Below are 22,080 nucleotides of genomic sequence, written 5' to 3' on the forward strand. Positions count from 1 at the left end.
CCCCCGGCCCAGCACCCAGCGGCGCCGGCCCCTCCCTATTTTCCCGAACATGTTCAGCTTTTTGGGATTTTCCCCTGGACGGGGATTTGAGGCCCAAAAAGCCAGACATGTCCGGGAAAATCCGGACGTATGGTAACCCTAGAGTTGTTGCAAAGCTGTCATTGCAGCAAATCTCAAATGGAGGGTGAAAGGGGACAGCAACTGACAGGATCATTGGGATAGCCATCATTATGGTTTTACCCAGGTAATAGATAATCCAACCAAAAGGTCACTGTTCAACAGTATTCCATTTCCCAAACAAGCCAAGGAAACTACCAAGGCTGAAGTTCAATCCTTAGTTTACTTAGAGTTTAGAATAGAACAGAGTCCCTTGCTTGGGGCTTGTCTGTAAGCAGACTGTGTGCAGCAAGCCAGGGTGTAAATCTACAGTGCACCAGCCTGCTATGCACTAAGTGTCCATGTGGACCCTACTACTGTACACTAGGAGTTTCTAGTGCACGTTGACCTACTGCTGTTTAACAGTGTAATAGGTCAAAGTGAAAAAGGGAAATTCTAGTGCGCAATAGCAGAGTCCACATAATCACTTTATGTGCAGCAGGCTGAGGTGCTCTAGATACATGCTGCAACTTACCATGCACTAAGTCTCCATACAGACAAGCCCTAAGACAAGGGACCCTGTTCCATGCTGAACTCTCACTTACTCAGCGGTAATATGAAGGTAAAATTTGTTCACGTTTTGTGAAGAGCTTTGGGTGAAATACTAGAGAAATGCTATGTACTGATAAAAAGGGAAAACATGCCTACTGACATCTCAAGAGATCTGTGGTCTGTTCCAATCACAACAGTGATAGTTCCCAACAGCAGCAACTGAATCCTTTACTTTGCATTTTTACACACCCTGAGCAGTTGTTTTACTATTCATACTGTACAGTGAAGTACAGACTGTAATGTACTGTATAATTTGAAAAACTGCTTGCCAACACACACACACACACACACACACACACACAGAGAAAATCATACAAGCATTGTGCATCATAAAATGAATATTGATGGCAAATACCTCCCTGCCATCTTACATGTACTGTAGAAGGAACAATAGATTGAAGAAATTATGGATGCCAGATACAGTACATCAGGTCAGGCAAGTTTTGTTTGGTTACTTGAAGGGACTTAACACAAAACATTCCTGAAGTTATTTAGGTGCTGCTGTATTAATTAAGATGGAATACATGTGGGCTAAAGGTGTTATCATAAGGCAATCACAGGCCAACATTAAACAAGGTTCAAGGTTTGGTTTACAGAGACCTCAGCCTGCTTAGTAGGCAAACAATTAAAATCCTTTTATTAAAGATACAGAAAAGGAAAAAGTTGAAGCATTTGAAAAGTACTAAGTAAGGCTTTCATTTTAACAACATCCCTTGTTCCCTTTTCCTTCTAAAATCTCTCTCCAGCTAAAGGAAAACACACTTGTTTGACAGTCTGTTAGTTGGTATTAAAGATGGAATAACTGTCCTTTGGAGGAAAAGAGAAGTTAGTTGAGATGGACTGGAGCTGTTGTACTTAAGGTCGATTTTTTTTTCTTTTTAGGAAATGGAACACACCAGGAGGGGAAAGAAAAGAGAAAATGCAGCTTCTATCTCTGGTGAGGACTCTCACTTGCAGCCTCAAAGCTGGATGTTGCAGTTATGTTCCTAAAAAATGCGACTAAGCGAAATGAAATTAAGCGAATCCAATTTCCCCATAAGAATTAATGTAAATAGGTGGGGTTAGGTTCCAGGACAAAAGACTATTATATATCTCACACACACACACACACACACACACACACACACACAAAGTTTTAAACAAATAATTTAATACTGGTACACAGCAATGATTGCGAACCTTGGTTGAGATGGTGAAGTCAGAGGGTGTGATATTTCCCAGGGAATGCCTTACTGCTAAATGATGAACAAGCAATCAGCTGAGCCCTCAAGGGTCAACTGGTTGTTAATGTAGCCTCACAATCTACAAGGCAGCACGAATGGAGGGAGGGGAGACAGCATGACAGACAGACACACACACCGTGTGTGTGTGCGCATTGCCCCTTTAAGAACGCTGACCCTACTCTAAGTACACTGCTTTTTTAAGTAGATCAGCAAGTTGAGACAGAAGCTGCTGCCAGGATGCTCCCTCTGTCCTGATCCCTGTTGTGTCTGTCCCTCCCGCTCTATGAAGATGGGGTAAGTGGGGTGCAGGAGCCGGGGGGAGGGGGACAACCTGACATTAGCTCCCCTCGTCCCCTCCCCACCTGCACAGCAAGCAGGAGACTCGGGGGAGCAGCTCCAAGGCAGAGGGCAGGAGTAGCACATGGCAGTGAGGGGGGAAGGGGCGGGGGGGAGAAGGGAAGGACAGCTGAACTGCTGGCAGCAATTGATAGCTTGTTGGGTGGCTGCCGCAAAGAGAACTTAGAGGAACGGGGAGCTGATAGGGGGGCTGCCAGTCCTTCCTGGTTCCAAGCCCCCACCAGCTCGCTCCTACGGGCTGCTCTTCCTGCAAGCAGTGTACAAAGCCAGTGGCTGCCAAAGGATGTTACAAGGGAGCATTGCACAACTTTAAACGAGCATGTTCTTTAATAGGTCAGCAACATAACAACAAAACAACATTAACTGGGATGACTTTAAGTGAGGAGTTACTGTTCAGGTCAATCACATGGTCTGATGAGCTACTCAAAGACTTGATAAACTTGTACCAGCATTGGGGTGTTTAGAGCACTGCCTTTCATTCCCTCTCTGGTCACAAGCTAACAGCAGTGTCACAAAATATTCAGTCTTAACTGGCTAAACCAGACTCATTAGACAGAAGAAAAAAGTAGAGGGATAGGAAAGACAAGAAATAAGGGGGGGGGGGGGGGGGGGGAGTCTCTCACATCCCAGGGGTTTTTTGGATTCCAGCCCGTGGAGGTCGCAATGCCATCTGGCTCCCTCTCTCTTTTGGGCCAGTCTAGTCAGGACAACTTTCAGGATCAGTTGGCAGTCATGAGGGTGAAGCTTGCTGCAATAGCTAATTTTTCTTCCCAAAGTCTCTTTATGGAACCAGAAAGGGAGTGATGGGTGGAATAGCCCATCCTTTTATTTTATCCACCAATTGGGCCTAGTTTCCAATACACCAATTTATGGTTCCACACTTTTCTTGTCTACCTACCTAGCATAATCTTAACACAGTAGAACTTTTTGTTTGGACTAATTCAGACAGTTGCAGTGGCACAGGAGCCAGCAAACAGAGCTGTAAACAGGGGAGTTTGAGAGGGAGTTTGCAAGGGAAGTTTTTTGGGGGAAGACTAGGAGAACTAGGCAGAGGAACAGATAGGCTAGTGAAGGGAGTGTGTGGTGTTTTGGCAGTGTTGTGGTGCTCGTTGCGGGTTTGTTTTGCTGTGGGTGGTAGTGTTTTGGTTTGGTTTGTGTTTCCTGGACTAACAGGACTTAGGTGGGAAGGCTATGACCGATACAGAGGCAGCAGTGGTAGTGACCCAAGCAGTGGAGGACACAATGAAGATGACCGGATGTGGAAGCTGCGGTATGTACATGATCTTGAAGGGGGTACCTGAAAAGACTTTCGTCTGCAAGAACTGCCACCTGATAGAGCTGATGGAAGAAAAGATCCGAGGATTGGAGATGCAGGTGGAAACTCTGGTTGAGTTTAGAAGGGAGTTCAAGCAGATGATGGAGCAAAGACACGAGTAGTCTGAAGGGAAAAGCTCAGACTTGCAGATGGAAGCAGGACCAAAGAACTCTGAGAGGAGACTGTTGGGTGAAGAAAATGGACAGTGGAAGCATGTGACTAAGAGAACCAGGCAGAGGAAAAGTCGGGCCAGTGACGGAGAAATAGAGCTCAGGAACAGGTTTGCAGAGTTGGAAAATGAAGAAGGGGTACAACAGGTGGTCACTGAAGGTGAGAGGGCAAGGACGAAGAGAAGAGCAGCTAGTCCTATAGGAAAAGGGGAAGAGTCAATGGAGATAACGCCAAATATGAGCCCCAGGAGGATACAGGATGGGTTGCAGAGGATTGCAAGGGAGAATAGGAACCGAGAGGACTTGCAGCCAGAGGGAACAGGGGATAGACCGGAGAATCACACCATCACCAGGAAAAGGCAGGTCGACATGATTGGGGACTCCTTACTGGGGAAAAATAGACAGGCCTTGTAACCACAGCAGATCCAGAGAACAGAAGAGTGTGCTATCTGCCAGGTGCTAAGATATAGGATGTGGACCTGAGGCTGAAGAGGATCCTAACGGGAGTGGGAAAGAATCCCCGGACAGTCCTTCATGTGGGAACAAATGATACGGCTAGATTCTCACTGGAACGTATCAGGCTGGAGAAGACGTTTATGGAAATCAAGGCTCAGGTGATCTTCAGTGGGATTCTATCTGTTCCTAGAGAAAGGCAACAAAGGTGTGACAAGATTATGATGATCAACAGATGGCTCAGGCAGCGGTGTTATAAGGAGGGCTTTGGAATGCATGGCCGCTAGGAGGCATTCATGGACAGAGGATTGTTCTCTTGGGATGGACTTAACCTGAGTAAGGAGGGAAATAGACTTCTAGGATGGAGGCTGGCACAACTGATTAAGAGAGCTTTAAACTAGGAATCTGGAGGAGATGACCAGGTAATCGCCATGCCGGATTTTAACACTGAGAGGGAAGAAAACGAAGTAAGAAAGGATACAGTCATGGGTAGGAGAATGGACAAAAGGAGGAAGGGTACTGTAGATTCTAGTCTAATAGGTAATACTGGCGGTAGAATGTCCGTGCCTAATCAGGTAAAGAATGTGAGCGAGGCTAAATAGCAAAAATTAAGATGTTTGTACTCCAATGCGAGGAACCTAGGTAACGAAATGGAGTAACTAGAGCTACTAGTGCAGGAAGTGAAACCAGATATTGTAGGGATAACAGAAACATGGTGGAATAGTAGTCATGACTAGAGTACAGGTATTGAAGGGTATGTGCTGTTTAGGAAAGACAGAAATAAAGGTAAAGGTGGTGGAGTAGCATTGTATAGCAATGATGCAGTAGACTGTAAAGAAATAAGAAGTGATGGAATGGATAAGAGAGTCTGTCTGGGCAAAAATGACATTGGGGAAGAAAGCTACTAGAGCCTCCCCTGGGATAGTGCTTGGGGTGTGTATAGACCGATTTGGATATGGATAGAGACCTCTTTAATGTTTTTAATGAAGTAAATACTAATGGGAATTGTGTGATCATGGGAGACTAACTTCCCAGATATAGACTGGAGGACCAGTGCTATTAATATAATAGGGCTCAGATTTTCCTAGATGCGATAGCTGATGGATTCCTTCACCAAGTAGTTGCTGAACCAACAAGAGGGGATGCCATTTTAGATTTGGTTTTGGTGAGTAGTGAGGACCATTAGAAGAAATGGTTGTAGGGGACAACCTTGGTTCAAGCAATCATGAGCTACTTCAGTTCAAACTGAATGGAAGGATAAACAAAAATAGATCTGTGACTAAGGTTTTTGATTTCAAAAGGACTAACTTTAAAAAAATTAAGAAAATTAGTTAGGGAAGTGGACTGGACTGAAGAACTTGGGGATCTAAAGGCGGAGAAGGCCTGGAATTACTTCAAGTCAACGTTGCAGAAACTATCAGAAGCCTGCATCCCAAGAAAGGGGAAAAATTCATAGGCAGGAGTTGTAGACCAAGCAGGATGAGGAGGCATCTCAGAGAGGTGATTAAGGAAAAGCAGAAAGCCTACAAGGAGTGGAAGATAGGAGGGATCAGCAAAGAAAACTACCTTATTGAGGTCAGAACATGTAAGATAAAGTGGGAAAGGCTAAAAGCCAGGTAGAGTTGGACCTTGCAAAGGAAATTAAAACAAATACACCTCTACCCCAATATAACGCGACCCGATAGAACGTAAATTCGGATATAACGTGGTAAAGCAGTGCTCCGCGGGGCGGGGCTGCGCACTCCGGTGGATCAAAGCAATTTCGATAGTACGCGGTTTCACCTATAACACGTTAAGATTTTTTGGCTCCCGAAGACAGCGTTATATTGAGGTAGAGGTGTAGTAAAAGGTTCTATAGACATATAAATAAGAAGAAAACAAAGAAAGAAAAAGTGGGACTGCTAAACACTGAGGATGGAGTGGAGGTTAAGGATAATCTAGACATGGCCCAATATCTAAACAAATATTTTGCCTCAGTCTTTAATGAGGCTAATGAGGAGTTTAGGAATAATGACAGGATGACAAATGGGAATGAGACTATGGAGGTAGATATTACCACAAATCGAGGTAGAAGCCAAACTCGAACAGCTTAATGGCACTAAATCGGGGGGGTCCAGATTATCTTCATCCAAGAATATTAAAGGAACTGGCATATGAAATTGCAAGCCCATTAGCAAGAATTTTTAATGAATCTGTAAACTCAGGGGTTGTACCATATGACTGGAAAATTGCTAACGTACACCTCTACCCCAATAAAATGCGACCCGATATAACACCAATTCGGATACAATGCGGTAAAGCAGCGCTCCAGGGAGGGGCAGGGCTGCGCGCTCCAGCAGATCAAAACAAGTTCGATATAACGCGGTTTCACTTATAACGCGGTAAGATTTTTTAGCTCCTGAGGACAGTGTTATATCAGGGTAGAGGTGTAGTTCCTATTTTTAAGAAAGGGGAAAAAAAAAAAAAAAAAAAAAAAAAAGTTATCCGGCTAACTACAGGCCAGTTACTTTGACATCTATAGTATGCAAGGTCTTGGAAAAAAATTCTGAAGGGAAAGTAGTTAAGGACACTGAGGTCAATGGTAATTGGGACAAAATACAACATGTTTTACAAAAGGTAGGTCGTGCCAAACCAACCTGATCTCCTTCTTTGAGAAGGTAGGTAACAGATTTTTTAGACAAAGGAAACACAGTGGACCTAATTTACCTGGATTTCAGTAAGGCATTTGATACAGTTCCACATGGGGAATTATTAGTTAAATTGGAAAAGATGGGGATCAATATGAAAATTGAAAGGTGAATAAGGAACTGGTTAAAGGGGAGACTACAACGGCTCAGACTGAAAGGTAAACTGTCAGGCTGGAGGGAGGTTACTAGTGGAGTTCCTCAGGGATCGGTTTTGAGACCAATCTTATTTAATCTTTTTATTACTAACCTCGGCACGAAACGTGGGTGTGTGCTAATAAAGTTTGCAGATGACACAAAGCTGGGAGGTATTGCCAATACAGAGAAGGACCGGGATATCGTACAGGAAGACCTGGATGACCTTGTAAACTGGAGTAATAGTAATAGGATGAAATTTAATAATGAAAAGTGCAAGGTTATGCATTTAGGGATTAACAACAAGAATTTTTGTTATAAACTGGGGACACATCAGTTGGAAGTAACAGAGGAGGAGAAGGACCTCCAAGTATTGATCAAAGGATGACTATGAGTCACCAATGTGATATGGCTGTGAAAAAAGCTAACGGGTCTTGGGATGTATCAGGCGAGGTATTTTCAGTAGAGATAAAGAGGTGTTAGTACCATTATACAAGGCACTGGTGAGCCCTCATCTGGAATACTGTGTGCAATTCTGGTCTCCCATGTTTAAGAAGATTAATTCAAACCGGAACAGGTATAGAGAAGGGTTACTAGGGTGACCCGAGGAATGGAAAACCTGTTTTATGAAAGGAGACTCAAAGAGCTTGGCTTGTTTAGCCTAACCAAAAGAAGGCTAAAGGGAGATATGATTGCTCTTATAAATATATCAGAGGGATAAATACCAGGGAGGGAGAGGAATTACTTAAGCTCAGTACCAATCTGGACACAAGAACAAATGGATATAAACTGGCCATCAGAAAGTTTATACTTGAAATTAGACGAAAGTTTCTAACCATCAGAGGTGTGAAGTTCTGGAACAGCCTTCCAAGGGAAACATGGGGTGCAAAAGACATATTCAAGATTAAGCTTGATAAGTTTATGGAGGGGATGGTATGATGGGATAACCTAATTTTGGCAATTAATTGATCTTTGACTATTAGCAGCAAATATGCCCAAAGGCCTGTGATGGGATGTTAGATGGGGTGGGATCTGAGTTCTACAGAGAATTCTTTCCTGGATGTCTGGCTGGTAAGTCTTGCCCACATGCTCTGGGTTTAGCTGATCACCATATTTGGGGTCAGGAAGGAATTTTCCTCCAGGGCAGATTGGCAGAGGCCCTGGAAGCTTTTCACCTTCCTCTACAGCATGTGGCACGGATCACTTGCTGGAGAATTCTCTGCACCTTGAAGTCTTTAAGCCATGATTTGAGGACTTCAAAAGTTCAGGTATAGGTTTGGGGTTTATTACAGGAGTCGGTGGGTGAGATTCTGTGGCCTGTGTTGTGCAGGAGATCAGTCTAGACGATCATAATGGTCCCTTCTGACCTTAGAATCTATGAGTCTCCCTTTCGCAACTTTTCCCATCAGGATTTGCTCTTGTAGGTTATTGTGACATCTTAGGAACTACTTTTTACAAATAAATTCACAATTAGAATAAATTTGTAGGCCCAACTATCAGTGCTTAACTTAAAGTCAATAGGCATTAGACACATTTAAATATCTGGCCCTTAGTATACACATTTTGGTCCCATCAAAAATTGAAGTGATTTAAAACAAGAACATGCACCTTTAAAAAAAATAAAAAAATAAAAAGCCCGCTGCTCTCTGATGAGGAAATTAGAACCTTATATTTCTGGTGGGCAGGACACTAACTTGATGTGCATGCACACCTTGATGCTCTACATGATTCAACTGATCAGGCAGAATATTGAAATATAACAAGACAGGGTTTTCTGGACCTCAAAGAGCAGAGCTCACTTTTAATACCCAGCCTAGTCAGAAGAACAAACATGACCTTCAGCATGCTCAGTGCAAAGGCACATGCATAGTAAAATGCGTGCACCTTTAATAATTCGGCTACTTCAGGCACTTTTAACGCCTCAAAACACCTTATGTTTTTACTAGCAGCTAGACAACCAATACAGATAAACTAACGGAAACAAAGCTATCTACATTTGCTATCTGGTCCAAGAAGAGGATTTCCCAACAGCAAGCTAAGCAGAATTATAGATGCCTTAAGAGTTTATAATGGAGAACGCGACACAAAGTTAGAGGGCTGCAAAGAGCCATTGAAACACAGACCTGGGCCATCTTCAAGCAGCTCATTATGTATCAGCTGACAGCAGCAATTATTGGTATTAGGCAGCATGAAGACACTGTTCTCTGGCCTAGGCCTCAATCTGCAGCAACCAGATTTATGTATTGACAGTTCAGAACCATGCAAAGTTGTCAGGAGAAGGTGTTAAAGTTTTGGCAGTTGGTAACTGAGAAAACAGAAAATAGTCTGGCATTTCAAGATTCAAGCCTTAGCCGGATGTTTCTGGTGAACTACTCAGCAATGAAAGAGTTAACATTGAAATTTAAATTGCTGTCTTAGGCCTGTTGGGGGGGGGGGGGAAGGAGGGGGGGGGGGGGGGGGAAAAAAACAAACAAACACGAACTAAGTTACGCAACTTCAGCTACGTGAATAACAGCTGAAGTCTACGTACTTAGATCTATTTACCGCTGTGTCTTCACTGCGGTAGGTCGTCTGCTGACGCTCCCCCGTCGACTCCACCTACGCTTCTCGCTCCGGTGGAGTACAGGAGTTGACGGGAGAGCGCTCGGTGGTCGATTTATTGAGTCTTCACTAGACGCGATAAATCAACCCCCACTGGATTGATCGCTCGAGGTAAGAGTAGACATGCTCTAAGTTTCATAGTTCCCAGGCCGTTGAGACAATTGGGGCACTTCAGAGTTGTCAGATTGAGTCTGCAGACAGCTTGAAACTATGAGACAACCTTGGATTTTTTAATTTATTTACATTTAGTTAATATTTTCAATGCTCTCTTTAGCACCTTGAAGCCTGGAAACTTTAAGCGAGAGCTTATACTCCTGAGCACTATTTTATTGCAAGAGACTGTGGTAAATTCCAAGGTATCTTAAAATACAAAAGGCCCTGTCTACTGCTGTAGGTTATTCATTAAAAGACTAAGTTAGTTTGCTGTTAGTCTTGGCCTTAGTTCTCTTTTCTAGCCAGCAACACACGTCTAGAAGGTTTGCTATTCACGCGTGTAACCCAGTTGTCATGGGTTCACAGGGTCTGATCTATGCCCTTGCCTGTAACCAATCCCTTGGGAGGGACCCCTTTAGTGTGACAGACTCCAAGGTTCCACACAGTTCCAGAGGGGCAGGCCCATGGCCTCCACAGCTCCAAAACTGGGCCGTTGGGTGCTTGCAATCCCTCTTAGGGGCTCCCGGAAGCCAAGACAGACAACTGTATGAGACTTGTTCTGTACCTTTTCTCAGAGCAATGCCTCTCAGTATGTATTTGCAGCAACATCAGGCAGCTGCAAATACGGGGGGGAGGGAAAGCTCAGTGGTTTGAGCATTCGCCTGCTAAACCCAGGGTTGTGAGTTCAATCCTTGAAGGGGCCACTTGGGGATCTGGGGCAAAAATCAGTACTTGGTCCTGCTAGTGAAGGCGGGGGCTGGACTTGATGACCTTTCAAGGTCCCTTCCAGTTCTAGGAGATAGGATATCTCCATTAATTTATTTTTTTAGCTTTTTCAAAACAATGTAATAATTTGTTAGTCACCTGGGATAAGGAATCTGAAAGTCCTTAGATCTACATAGAGAAGCAAAGGTTAAGACAGCAAATTCTAGGGCACTCTTGAGACATGCTGCTGTAGCAAGCATCTTTGCTTCCTTTCTGTCTCTATTCCTTTGTCTTAGCCCCACATGAGAGCCACGTGTCTGTGAATTTAGCTCTTACCACAGCCACCTAACAGCACTGTCTCCAGCTCAGGGGCTTTGCTCTGCGTCCCTGAGAGCAGAGTAAGATGGTGAATTTCCTTCCTCTGAGGTGTTGGTTGCGAAGCGTGAATGTTCCGAGCACTGGGGTTTCCATTGTATATTCTAGATTTTCCCGTCACACGTGTAGACTTTGTTCAGTTTGTTAACACTTTGTCCCATCCCTTCTCTTCACACTCAGTGCATAGTGCCGCAAAGCCCAGAGGGAAACTGAGGCATGCATAAGAATAATAAAAATTGCTAGAATTCACACATTCATCACACCAGTTACTTACTCGCTGCTGCTTGGCCTTTTTTAGGCTGTTTTGGTGCTGTATATTGGAAGAATTCATTTCCATGGACTGATACTGTCTGATCCAATCCAAAGAGAGAGGCCAATCTGGCGCTGCTAAGAGAAAATAAATCATTCATTTTGTTTATGGGACAGTTTTCTTGATTTTTTAAAGAACAGGGAAGTTGCTAACTTTAAATTATACCAAGATAAAAGTGTCATTTGCTGTTTTAGAGACCCGTAGTTGAATTGAAATAAAATAGCTTAGTACTGACTAACTGATCACTAAATTTGGAAAAAACTGGAGTTTTAGATGCACAAATCATTTTAACTATTTGTAGTGGGGATTATAGAGAACAACCATTTTGTTATGCTTCCCCAAACCTAATACACACTCAAGATTGATTTCAGAGTGGTAGCCATGTTAGTCTGTATCCGCAAAAAGAACAAGGAGTACTTGTGGCACTTTAGAGACTAACAAATTTATTTGGGCATAAGCTTTCGTGGGCTAAAACCCACTTAATCAGATGTATAGAGTGGAACATACAGTAGGAAGATTATATATATAATTTGTTAGTCTCTAAGGTGCCACGAGTACTCAAGACTGAGAGAACAACAAAACTGAATTGCTCCATATAAAGATGCACACTGATATACCCCAGGGCCCTCAACTGCAGACATTTATAGACAATGGAGATACAGGAGTTAAGGATGTAAAGCATTTTTTAAACACACGTTTTTTTAAGAAAGCAGAGAAGAAATTAAGAGCATTCCCTTTGAGTGCTAGAAACCAAACAGCAGCAATCTAGATAAAGAGAATCAGAATGAATCATAGAATATTAGGGTTGGATGAGACCTCAGGAAGTCATCTAGTCCAATCACCTGCTCAAAGCAGGACCGATTCCCAACTAAATCATCCCAGCCAGGGCTTTGTCAAGCCGGGCCTCAAAAACCTTTAAGGATGGAGATTCCACCACTTCTCTAGGGAACCCATTCCAGTGCTTCACCACCCTCCTAGTGAAATAGTGTTTCCTAATATCCAACCTGGACCTCCCCCACTGCAACTTGAGACCATTGCTCCTTGTTCGGTCATCTGCCACCACTGAGAACAGCCGAGCGCCATCCTCTTTGGAACCCCCCTTCAGGTAGTTGAAGGCTGCTATCAAATCCCCCCTCATTCTTCTCTTCTGGAGACTAAACAATCCCAGTTCCCTCAGCCTCTCCTCATAAGTCATGTGCTCCAGACCCCTAATCATTTTTGTTGCCCTCTGCTGGACTGTTTCCAATGTTTTCCACATCCTTCTTGTAGTGTGGGGCCCAAAACTGGACACAGCATTCCAGATGAGGCCTCACCAATGTCGAATACATGGCAACGATCACGTTCCTCGATCTGCTGGCAATGCCCCTACTTATACACTGTTGACTCATATCCAGCTTCTCGTCCACTGTGATCCCTAGGTCCTTTTCTGCAGAACTGCTACCTAGCCATTCGGTCCCTAGTCTGTAGCAGCGCATGGGATTCTTCCATCCTAAGTGCAGGACGCTGCACTTATCTTTGTTGAACCTCATCAGGTTTTTTTTTTGGCCCAATCCTCTATTTTGTCTAGGTCCCTCTGTATCCGATCCCTACCTTCTATTATATCTACCACGCCTCCTAGTTTAGTGTCATCTGCAAACTTGCTGAGAGTGCAGTCCACACTATCCTCCAGATCATTAATAAAGATATTAAACAAAACCGGCTCCAGGACCGACCCTTGGGGCACTCCGCCTGAAACCGGCTGTCAACTAGACATGGAGCCATTGATCACTACCCGTTGAGCCCGACGATCTAGCCAGCTTTCTATCCACCTTACAATCCATTCATCGAGCCCATACTTCTTTAACTTGGCGGCAAGAATACTGTGGGAGACAGTATCAAAAGCTTTGCTAAAGTCAAGGAATAACACATCCACTGCTTTCCCCTCATCCACAGAGCCAGTTATCTCATCATAGAAGGCAATTAGGTTAGTCAGGCACAACTTCCCCTTGGTGAATCCATGCTGACTGTTCCTGATCACTTTCCTCTCCTCTAAGTGTTTCATAATTGATTCCTTGAGGACCTGCTCCATGATTTTTCCAGGGACTGAGGTGAGGCTGACTGGCCTGTAGTTCCCCGGATCCTCCTCCTTCCCTTTTTTCTAGACCTCCCCCACTGCAACTTAAAACCACTGCTCCTTGTTCTGTCATCTGCCACCACTGAGAACGGCCTAGCTCCATCCTCTTTGGAACCCCGCTTCAGGTAGTTGAAGGCTATCAAATTGCCCCTCACTCTTTTTCTCTGCAGATTAAATAACCCCAGTTCCCTCAGTCTCTCCTCATAAGTCATATGCCCCAGCCCCCTTATTTTCGTTGCCCTCTGCTGGAATCTCTCCAATTTGTTCACATCCCTTCTGTAGTGGGGGGGAACAAAACTGGATGCTACACTCCAGGTGTGGCCTCACCAGTGTCGAATAGAGGGGAATAATCACTTCCCTCGATCTGCTGGCAATGCTCCTACTAATACAGCTCAATATGCCGTTGGCCTTCTTGGCAACAAGGGCACACTGCTGACTCATATCCAGCTTCTCTTCCACTGTAACCTCCAGTTTCTTTTCAGCAAAACTGCTGCTTAGCCAGTCGGTTTCTTCCTTCCTAAGTGCAGGACTCTGCATCCCATGATTCTATGAGTTCACTGGCTAATGGCTAAAGACTGCTTACTATCGAATGGATATGATTTTATTTTTATGGTTAAGTAAATATTAGTACGATGTAATGTGAGCAACCCCTATTATTCGTAGTGTTCATCCCTAAAAAACTGTAAGAGCATACTTATTACTGTATCAAGAATTTAACGCATAGCTGCTTTCAGTCTTTGAAGACAGCCTCATTTTCAGATGTTAATGTACACCTATTACCAAACAAAACTGGTGTGCAAGAAATACCTCTTTAAAAATTAGATTTAATTAATATTAAAAATCTTGTTTTTTCTTGACTGCATTACCACTACCACCTTAGGGAACTAAGGGTGGAAGAGTGTTGATCTAATTTACTTTGCATCTTTCATACTACAGGTTTACTTTGAAGTTTCACAATTGAACTACTCTAGTCAGTTTCATTACTACTTCTCTTCCACAATGCTGCTGTGGTCTAGGCTTGCAATGCTTCCCTCCTCCAGCACATTTCATTTAGAGAAGGGGTAGGCAACCTATGGCACGGGTGCCGAAGGCGGCATGCGAGCTGATTTTCAGTGGCACTCACACTGCCCAGGTCCTGGCCACCAGTCTGGGGGGCTCTGCATTTTAATTTAATTTTAAATGAAGCTTCTTAAACATTTTAAAAGCCTTATTTACTTTACATACAACAATAGTTTAGTTATACATTATAGACTTATAGAAAGAGATCTTCTAAAAATGTTAAAATGTATTACTGGCAGGCGAAACCTTAAATTAGAGTGAATAAATGAAGACTCGGCACACTACTTCTGAAAGATTGCCGACCCCTGATTTAGAGTTTACATCTGACATCTCAATTGTATGAATGAAAGCCTTACATACTTTAAGTCTGTTTCCTGCTCCTTGGGGGTGTGTGGGGGGGGGGGGGGGGGGACGGCGAAATCTATCAAAGCAAGGAAACTTCATGATTTAATGTATTTTAATGTGTACTTTGGTATTGTGATGCACAGTTTAAGAAACATAGGAACAAAGGGTGTTTAGGAGCACAGTCCAGCAAACTATAAAATGTACAGCCTTGATAACTTTTTACATCAGAGAAAAGGCAAAAAGATATTTTTTCCTGCCCAAGTAACATCCAGCAATAAAATTAGAATTTTAATGAATTCTTCGACACCACTCCTGCCCTAAAAGTTCAATTCTTTTCTTTTTCTTTTTATCACATTCATATTCTTTGATTCTAAGGGCAGAAGGAACCATTGTGATAATCTAATCTGACCTGCATAGCATAGGCCAGAGAAGTTCCCCCAAAATAATTTTGAACCAGAGCAGATCTTCTAGAAAAGCACCCAATCTTGATTTAAAAACTGCCACCTTATTTCCTGTTTGAATTTGTCTAGTTTCTACTTCCAGCCACTGGCTCTTTATAACGTTGTCTGCTGTATTAAAGAGCTCATTATCAAATATTTGTTCCCCACACAGAGACTTATAGACTGCAACCAACCTTCTATTATTAAGCTGAACAGATTGAGAACTTGAGTCTATTACTAAGGTCAAGAAGATTTGGCTTATACTGTAACTTTATTTCATACTGCATTTTAGAGAGAAAACATTGCTAGACTTCCTTCATTTTAGTGAACTTCCATATTAAATGGATAATAGAAAAAAAAGAGCTATTAGTCCATTATGAGATCAAAAACTCAAAAGGCTTGTTCTGAATAGCAACTGAGAGTGTGGTATTATGGCTGAGGTTCAGTTTTAAGTACAGATTGTGAGGTTTCAGCTACCACCAAGGCCTTGGCTACACTTGCAGCTGTACAGCGCTGTGCTCGTACAGCTGAGTAGGGAAAGCGCTGCAGTCTGTCCACACTGACAGCTGACAGCGCCGTGGTGTGGCCACACTTGCAACATTTGCAGTAGTGTTGGGAGCAGTGCATTATGGGCAGCTATCCCAGCATTCATGTGGTTGCTACGTGCTTTTCAAAACGGGGGGGCGAGGGGGTGGAGTGTGACAGGGAGTGTGGAGGGAGAGAGAGAGTGCTTTTTGGAGTGTGTCAGCACTCTATTTTGCAAGTTCCTAACTCCTGGCCCCCTGCTCATTCATTCACTCACTCAACGCAAACAGCAAACGGTTTGCTTTTTTTCTGTGGTATGAGCTTTGAAACCGGCACTTCCACATTCCTGCAGCCGGTCACAACAATGGAGAGGATTGGCCACTTGACAAGGTGATCAGTACAGCGCTGCAGGTTGATTCCTGGTACACACTCACAGGGGAGAGTCATAGCCACACCGCTGTATGTCTTATGCTTCTCAGGGAGGTGGAGTACCTGCAGCGGTGTACCCAGGGAGATACAGCGCTGCAAGTGCCCTGCCAGTGTGGACGGGGAGTGAGTTACAGCACTGTGGGAGGCTTTACAGCGCTGTAGCTCGCAAGTGTAGCCAAGAGAATGTCTATAAAATCAAACTACCCCTACGAAAACAAACTCACAGATTTCCTGACAAAGATATTCCAGGCTCCATGTTTCCGACAGCATGCCCTGAAAGGTCATTTTCTGTACACTGTTTTTCTAACACTATTACAAATTCTGGGGTGAGCCCAAGCTTTATTGCGGCTCTCTGTGGAATGTAGTACCTCAGCATATTTCCCCACAGGAAAAGCAGTAGTAGAAACTGATTTTAAACAGCATTTTTTTTCCACAGCAGTGATTTTCTGAAAGCACATGTGATCTTCTAAGTAGAATATTACAAACAACTGATTGCCATTTGTACTTGAGAAGTTTGTGGGAAGAGGGGATTAGTGTTCAGTTTTTTTTTTTTTTTTTTTTTAAATCTACAAAAACTAAAAATGGAAGAGAAACTTAGATGGGTCACAAGTTAACTTCGTTTGCAAACTCACAATTAACCTCATCACAAGACCATCACACCCTCCTGACTCCACTTCCTTTTGAAAATAAGGAAGCAGCAACAGGTCTTCTAATATACGGGCTTGTCTACACTTACTGTACACTACAGCGATTGATCCACTGGGGATCAATTTAGTGGGTCTTAGCAAGTCCAGCTACATTATTCACGTAGCTGGTGTTGCTTAACTTAGGTCGACTTAACCCAATAATGTTTTTCTGTGAGAAAACTACGAGCACCACAGAGCCAACTCTGCATGTAAGGGTGGCTACAGGACACAGGGAGAAGATAGATACCCTAAATAAAAGTGAATTATAAAATAAACTCAAATGACCTTTAGAATAAAGAGACATTTGTGAGTAGATACACTTTGGAAAATAAGGGCATCAACCATACTGGATTTGCTTTAGAGGGATCTAGTACTACTCCTTTTTCCACTGGGAGCCAGTGAGCAGCATTGGAACTGCCAAGCCAAAAACCAGATGTCATGATAGATGGAACTTTCCTTTCTCAATCTACCATGTATCTATCGTACTTGTGTGTAGTAACTGAGCACCTCACTCTTTTAGTGCATTATCCTTACACGCAACCACACCTGTGAGTTAGGAGAGAGAGTGCTATTATCCCCATTGGGCAGATTAGGAATGGAGGCACAGAGAAACTGAGGGTATGACTACACCGTAGTTGGGAGCATGCCTCCAGACCAGGTAGACAGATTTGCGCTAGCTCCTCTTGAGCTAGTGTGCTAAAAATAGTGCAGTGGATATTACGGCATGGGCAATGGCTCAGGCTAGCCACCTAAGTCCAAGTGCACACACCCCACCAACTGAGCTCAGGTAGCTATCCCAAGCCGCCACCTGTGCTCCACCGCCACACTGCTATTTTTAGTGAGCTAGCAGGAGGAGAGCTAGTGGAAGTCTGACTACCTGGGTTGGGGGCACACACACAGGCATTCTTAGATCTCCCAAGTCACAGGCCCTTGGACCATATTTCCTCATACAACAAGGGGGTCCTCTAAGAATTTTCTCCTCAGGGGGAAGACAATTGTTTTCCATTGGGAGCCAGTGACCAGCACTGGCACTGCCAAACCAACTACCTTATCTCTCTACCTTTCAGTTGACAATTATTCTGGATCATTGCCCATCTCTAACACAAAGGGTCACTGTAAGTACCAACAAGATTTCCCTAGTATGGGATTTAAAATGAGGAGGGTATTTCACAACATTATATTCTCAAATAGTTCTGTCTGCCCTGGAGGAGTACTTAAATGATACTGCTCTGACTGCACCAGAGCTGCCTTCTCCTGGGTAGTGGTTAGTCAGAAGTCCTGCTGCTGTATGAGGACTGGCAGCATGAGCTCTTTGCTTCCTTTGTAGCCCAACTTACTGAAAGGCCACATTTAATAATGAGCCAGGTTGAGAATGCAGTTTTTATTTATTAACACACTCTCTCTCTGAAGAGCATTTTTCCACTTGCAAAATTTGACCTGTAGTTTCTTATTTTGTGACAACCTTGCACCAGCAATTCACAATAGTCTGAACTCAAAGACATAGGGCCCTAAATCTCCCTGCAGAGTTTAAAGAGCAGGGCTTCGCTACCACTTTTAGTTAGTTCTGAATGGATATAATGCATATACAGCATGAAGCAATAGTGAAAGTCATGGACTTTTTCAAGTAAAGATCAATGATCCCAGAGCAACTGCTAGAACTATTAAGCTGCATCATATGAAAAAGCCTATATAATCTTAGATTTGTATAGTTTCTAAAAACAGGATCCTGCCACTCATGAACGTTTTTCCTTAGCATATTTTAAGAGATTTCTAAACAAAAGCAGCCTTAAAACAGGAGGCTGAAATACATTCCTTTATCACTTAAGGAAAGAGTCAACATTATGGACTTCTTAGCCATTTAAACAAGAATTCTTCCAAGTCACCTGTAGCTGTAGTTTCACTTCTAAACTACTTTATGAAAGCCAGCATGACCTGTCATTTTCTTCCCCAGAGTCAGGAATGTTGAAAGACAACTGTTCAAAATACTCCTCTGATTACAGTATCTAATGCAGCCCTTGGAAACACAGTGGAACAAGACTAGACTTTACTCTGATATCAAACATTTACAGTGAAGCTGAATGAAAGTGTCCTACCATTTCAATACACTGAAGCAGTGTGCATTTTGCAATTCCATTTATAGCAAGCTTACACTTATGGCCTGCCTAGACTAGTCATTTCAAAAGGACTGTTGCCATCTCCAGATAAATACTGTATTTGTAATAGACACTGGACTAGAGAGTGAAGCTTTGAGAGAAGTTACTTCATTATAAAAAGGATCTCCCTTCAAAGCATGTTGTCAAAGTAACTGGCTGCCAAATTCACTCCTTCCTTTGCCCGAACTTCAGGAATCCACAAACACATTATATGGGTCCTTCTAGCCACTCACCAGGCTTACACCAACAACTAAGATCGGAGAGCAGAAAAGCAAGTCAGCCAAAATGAAGGCAAAGAGCGTTAAGATTCCAGTTTCAAGTTGCTAACGGGCTGTTTTTATAAGCAGCAGCGAAAGGACAATGCTAACGCGGCAGCCCCTCGCGAAGGATTACTAGCGCTGCGGCGATGCTGCGACACTACGGCTGGCGCCAGGACGACCTCGGTACAACTCCGCTGTTAGAGGCCCGGCCGACAGCCCCACGCCGGAGCCGACTGTGCCACTGAGCTGTCCCGGAGCGGCCAGCCAAGGGCCATGCACGAAGGGAGGAGGAGGCGGCGCGGCCCGGCCCGGCCCCCGCTGTCAGTCACTCGTCGGGGGAAAGGGCCAGCCCCACGACCCGGCAGAGCCCGTGTCCGGCCGGCGATTTGGGACAGGAAGCGAAGCAGGGCAACAGGGGTGACTACAATGACCCCGTGCGGCGAATACCGGGCGCGGGCAGCAGGAGCCCCTAGGCCTGTGGCTCGCGGGTCACCTCAGACAGGCCCGTCGGGGGCCCAGGCCAGGGAGCCAGCGCGAGCGGGCAGGGAGAGTTGCTGGCACCCCGCGGGGTTGTCAGACCCACCCAGGGGCGCTCACCCTCCTGTAGGGGACAAAAAATCCGCGTCATCCTCCTCCGCGGCCCCGAACATGCTGATTGAGGACGGGCGGTCTCAGCAGCCCGGTTGCACTCGGAAGCCGGACAACAGCCAAAGCAGCTCCAGCGTGTGTCGCAAAACAGTCGCCCGGCAGCACCTCAGGACTCGTTTGCTTTCCAGCTGGGCCTGGGGGCGGGCCTTTGCCACACTGACCAATAGCGCCCATCCCGTCCCGGGAGCGGATCGCGTTGCCCAATGGAGAGACATCCCGCCTTCCAGGGGCAGGTCCAGGCTCCGAGGCCACGTCCGAGGGGGCGGGGTCTGCAGCCCTTGAGTGGGCCCGGGACGGCGGTGGATGAGTCTTGTGCCGGTGTCCGGTCCGGAGCGGTGAGTGCCATGGGGCGGTCCCTGGAAGGGGTCGCCCTGCTCGCGCCTCTTAGCCGGCTCGGACCCCAGCCCACGTGCCTTGGGCCCGGCAGCCTGAGCCGGCGGCGGAGCCCGGACGCCTGGGTTCCGTTCCTAACGCTGCCACCGGCTCGCCCGGGCCCTTTCTCTCCGCCGCTCCCCCTCCGTGCGGCGGGGACCCGGCCGGCCGCGGGATGCGGCTGAGCCCGCTAGCGGGGGATGGCTCAGATCCTGGGGGCTGGGGCGGGGACACGTGCCCGCCGGGCGAGGCCTGGGTCACTGACGTCTGTGCAGCGCTGGAGGCAGAGGGTTTAACCCCTCGTTGTCTCCGGGGGGAGCGGAAGCTCGCGGTTGCACGATGCCCCCCGATAGCACGTTTCCGATGGGAGCCCCGGGCGTTCGCTTCCCCTGGGGGCAGATGTGTAGCACAGCAGCTGCTTAACTTTGTATGCCAGACCTGGGCAGCAGTTTAGGACAGGAAGTAAAAGTGCAGAGTAACCGAAGAGAATGACACCGTAGAGGGCGTTTGGGAGGCACATTGTACATACTCAATTGGAGTTTGGCCAGTAACCTAGAGATTGCTCCATATTCTTATGAGAAATGTCACAGGTGATTAAGCCCTGGGTCTTGCATCCCAGCCAAAATGACCCCTCTTATAATCCAGTGCTCACTGGACCTACATGGGCATTGTCATTATAGATTCAGAGGGAGAGGTACCCCAGTTCAGCCACCAGCACCATTTTCTGCAGCACTGCACGCTTTCATTGAGGATTTTGTTTCTGCGTGTTGACTGTCCCAGTCCTCCTTAGCTTATGAATTTTCGCATGATCACAACACAAGATATAGCATGGCTATAGGGTTTTTGCGTAAAGTGCCTTGCACTTGAATTCTGAGTATACAAACACTTAAACTACAAAAACAACAAGGAGTCTGGTGGCACCTTAAAGACTAACATTTATTTGGGCATTAGCTTTCGTGGGTAAAAACCTCACTTCTTCAGATGCATAGACTGAAAGTTACAGATGCAGGCATTATATACTGACACATGGGCCTGGTCTACACTATGACTTTAATTCGGATTTAGCAGCGTTAAATGGAATTAACCCTCCACCCGGTCCACACAACGAAGCCATTTATTTTGAAATAAAGGGCTCTTAAAATCGATTTCTGTACTCCACCCCGATGAGCGGAGTAGCGCCAAAATCGATATTGTCATTTCAAATTAGGGTTAGTGTGGCCGCAATTCGATGGTATTGGTCTCTGGGAGCTATCCCACAGTGCACCATTGTGACCGCTCTGGACAGCAATCTGAACTCGGATGCACTGGCCAGGTAGACAGGAAAAGCCCCGCGAACATTTGAATTTTATTTCCTGTTTGCCCAGCGTGGAGAGCACAGGTGACCACAGATAGCTCATCAGCACAGGTAACCATGCAGGCCGATAATTGAAAAAGAGCACCAGCATGGACCGTACGGGAGGTACTGGATTTGATCGCTATATGGGGAGAGGATTCAGTGCTAGCAGAACTTCATTCGAAAAGATGAAATGCCAAAACTTTTGAAAAAATCTCCAAGGGCATGATGGAGAGAGGCCACAGCCAGTATCCAAGACCACGACCCCATGGAAGGGACCTCAGGTGAGTTTACCTTTTAAAATATAAAACTTGTTTTAAAAGCAAGCGTTTTTTAATGATTACTTTGCCCTGAGGACTTGGGATGCATTCGCGGCCAGTACAGCTACTGGAAAAGTCTGTTAACGTGTCTGGGGATGGAGTGGAAATCCTCCAGGGACATCTCCCTGAAGCTCTCCTGGAGGTACTCCAAAAGCCTTGCCACAAGGTTTCTGGGCAGTGCAGCCTTCTTCTGTTCTCCATGGTAGGA

General features: G+C 45.1%; 1 protein-coding gene across 1 annotated transcript in view; it reads right to left on the reverse strand.

The window, feature by feature from the left end:
• Positions 1-19,980, reverse strand: part of FKBP15 (FKBP prolyl isomerase 15) — a gene marked incomplete in the record, with an annotated part of 70,050 nt that extends 50,070 nt beyond the window's left edge. The window contains 2 exon segments of the mRNA XM_034793301.1: positions 11,154-11,266; positions 19,797-19,980. Coding sequence (XP_034649192.1) covers positions 11,154-11,266; positions 19,797-19,849 — 166 coding nt within the window.
• Positions 19,981-22,080: the final 2,100 nt, after the last annotated feature.

The sequence above is a fragment of the Trachemys scripta genome, chromosome 17 (assembly GCF_013100865.1).
Source record: "Trachemys scripta elegans isolate TJP31775 chromosome 17, CAS_Tse_1.0, whole genome shotgun sequence".
NCBI lineage: Eukaryota > Metazoa > Chordata > Testudines > Emydidae > Trachemys > Trachemys scripta.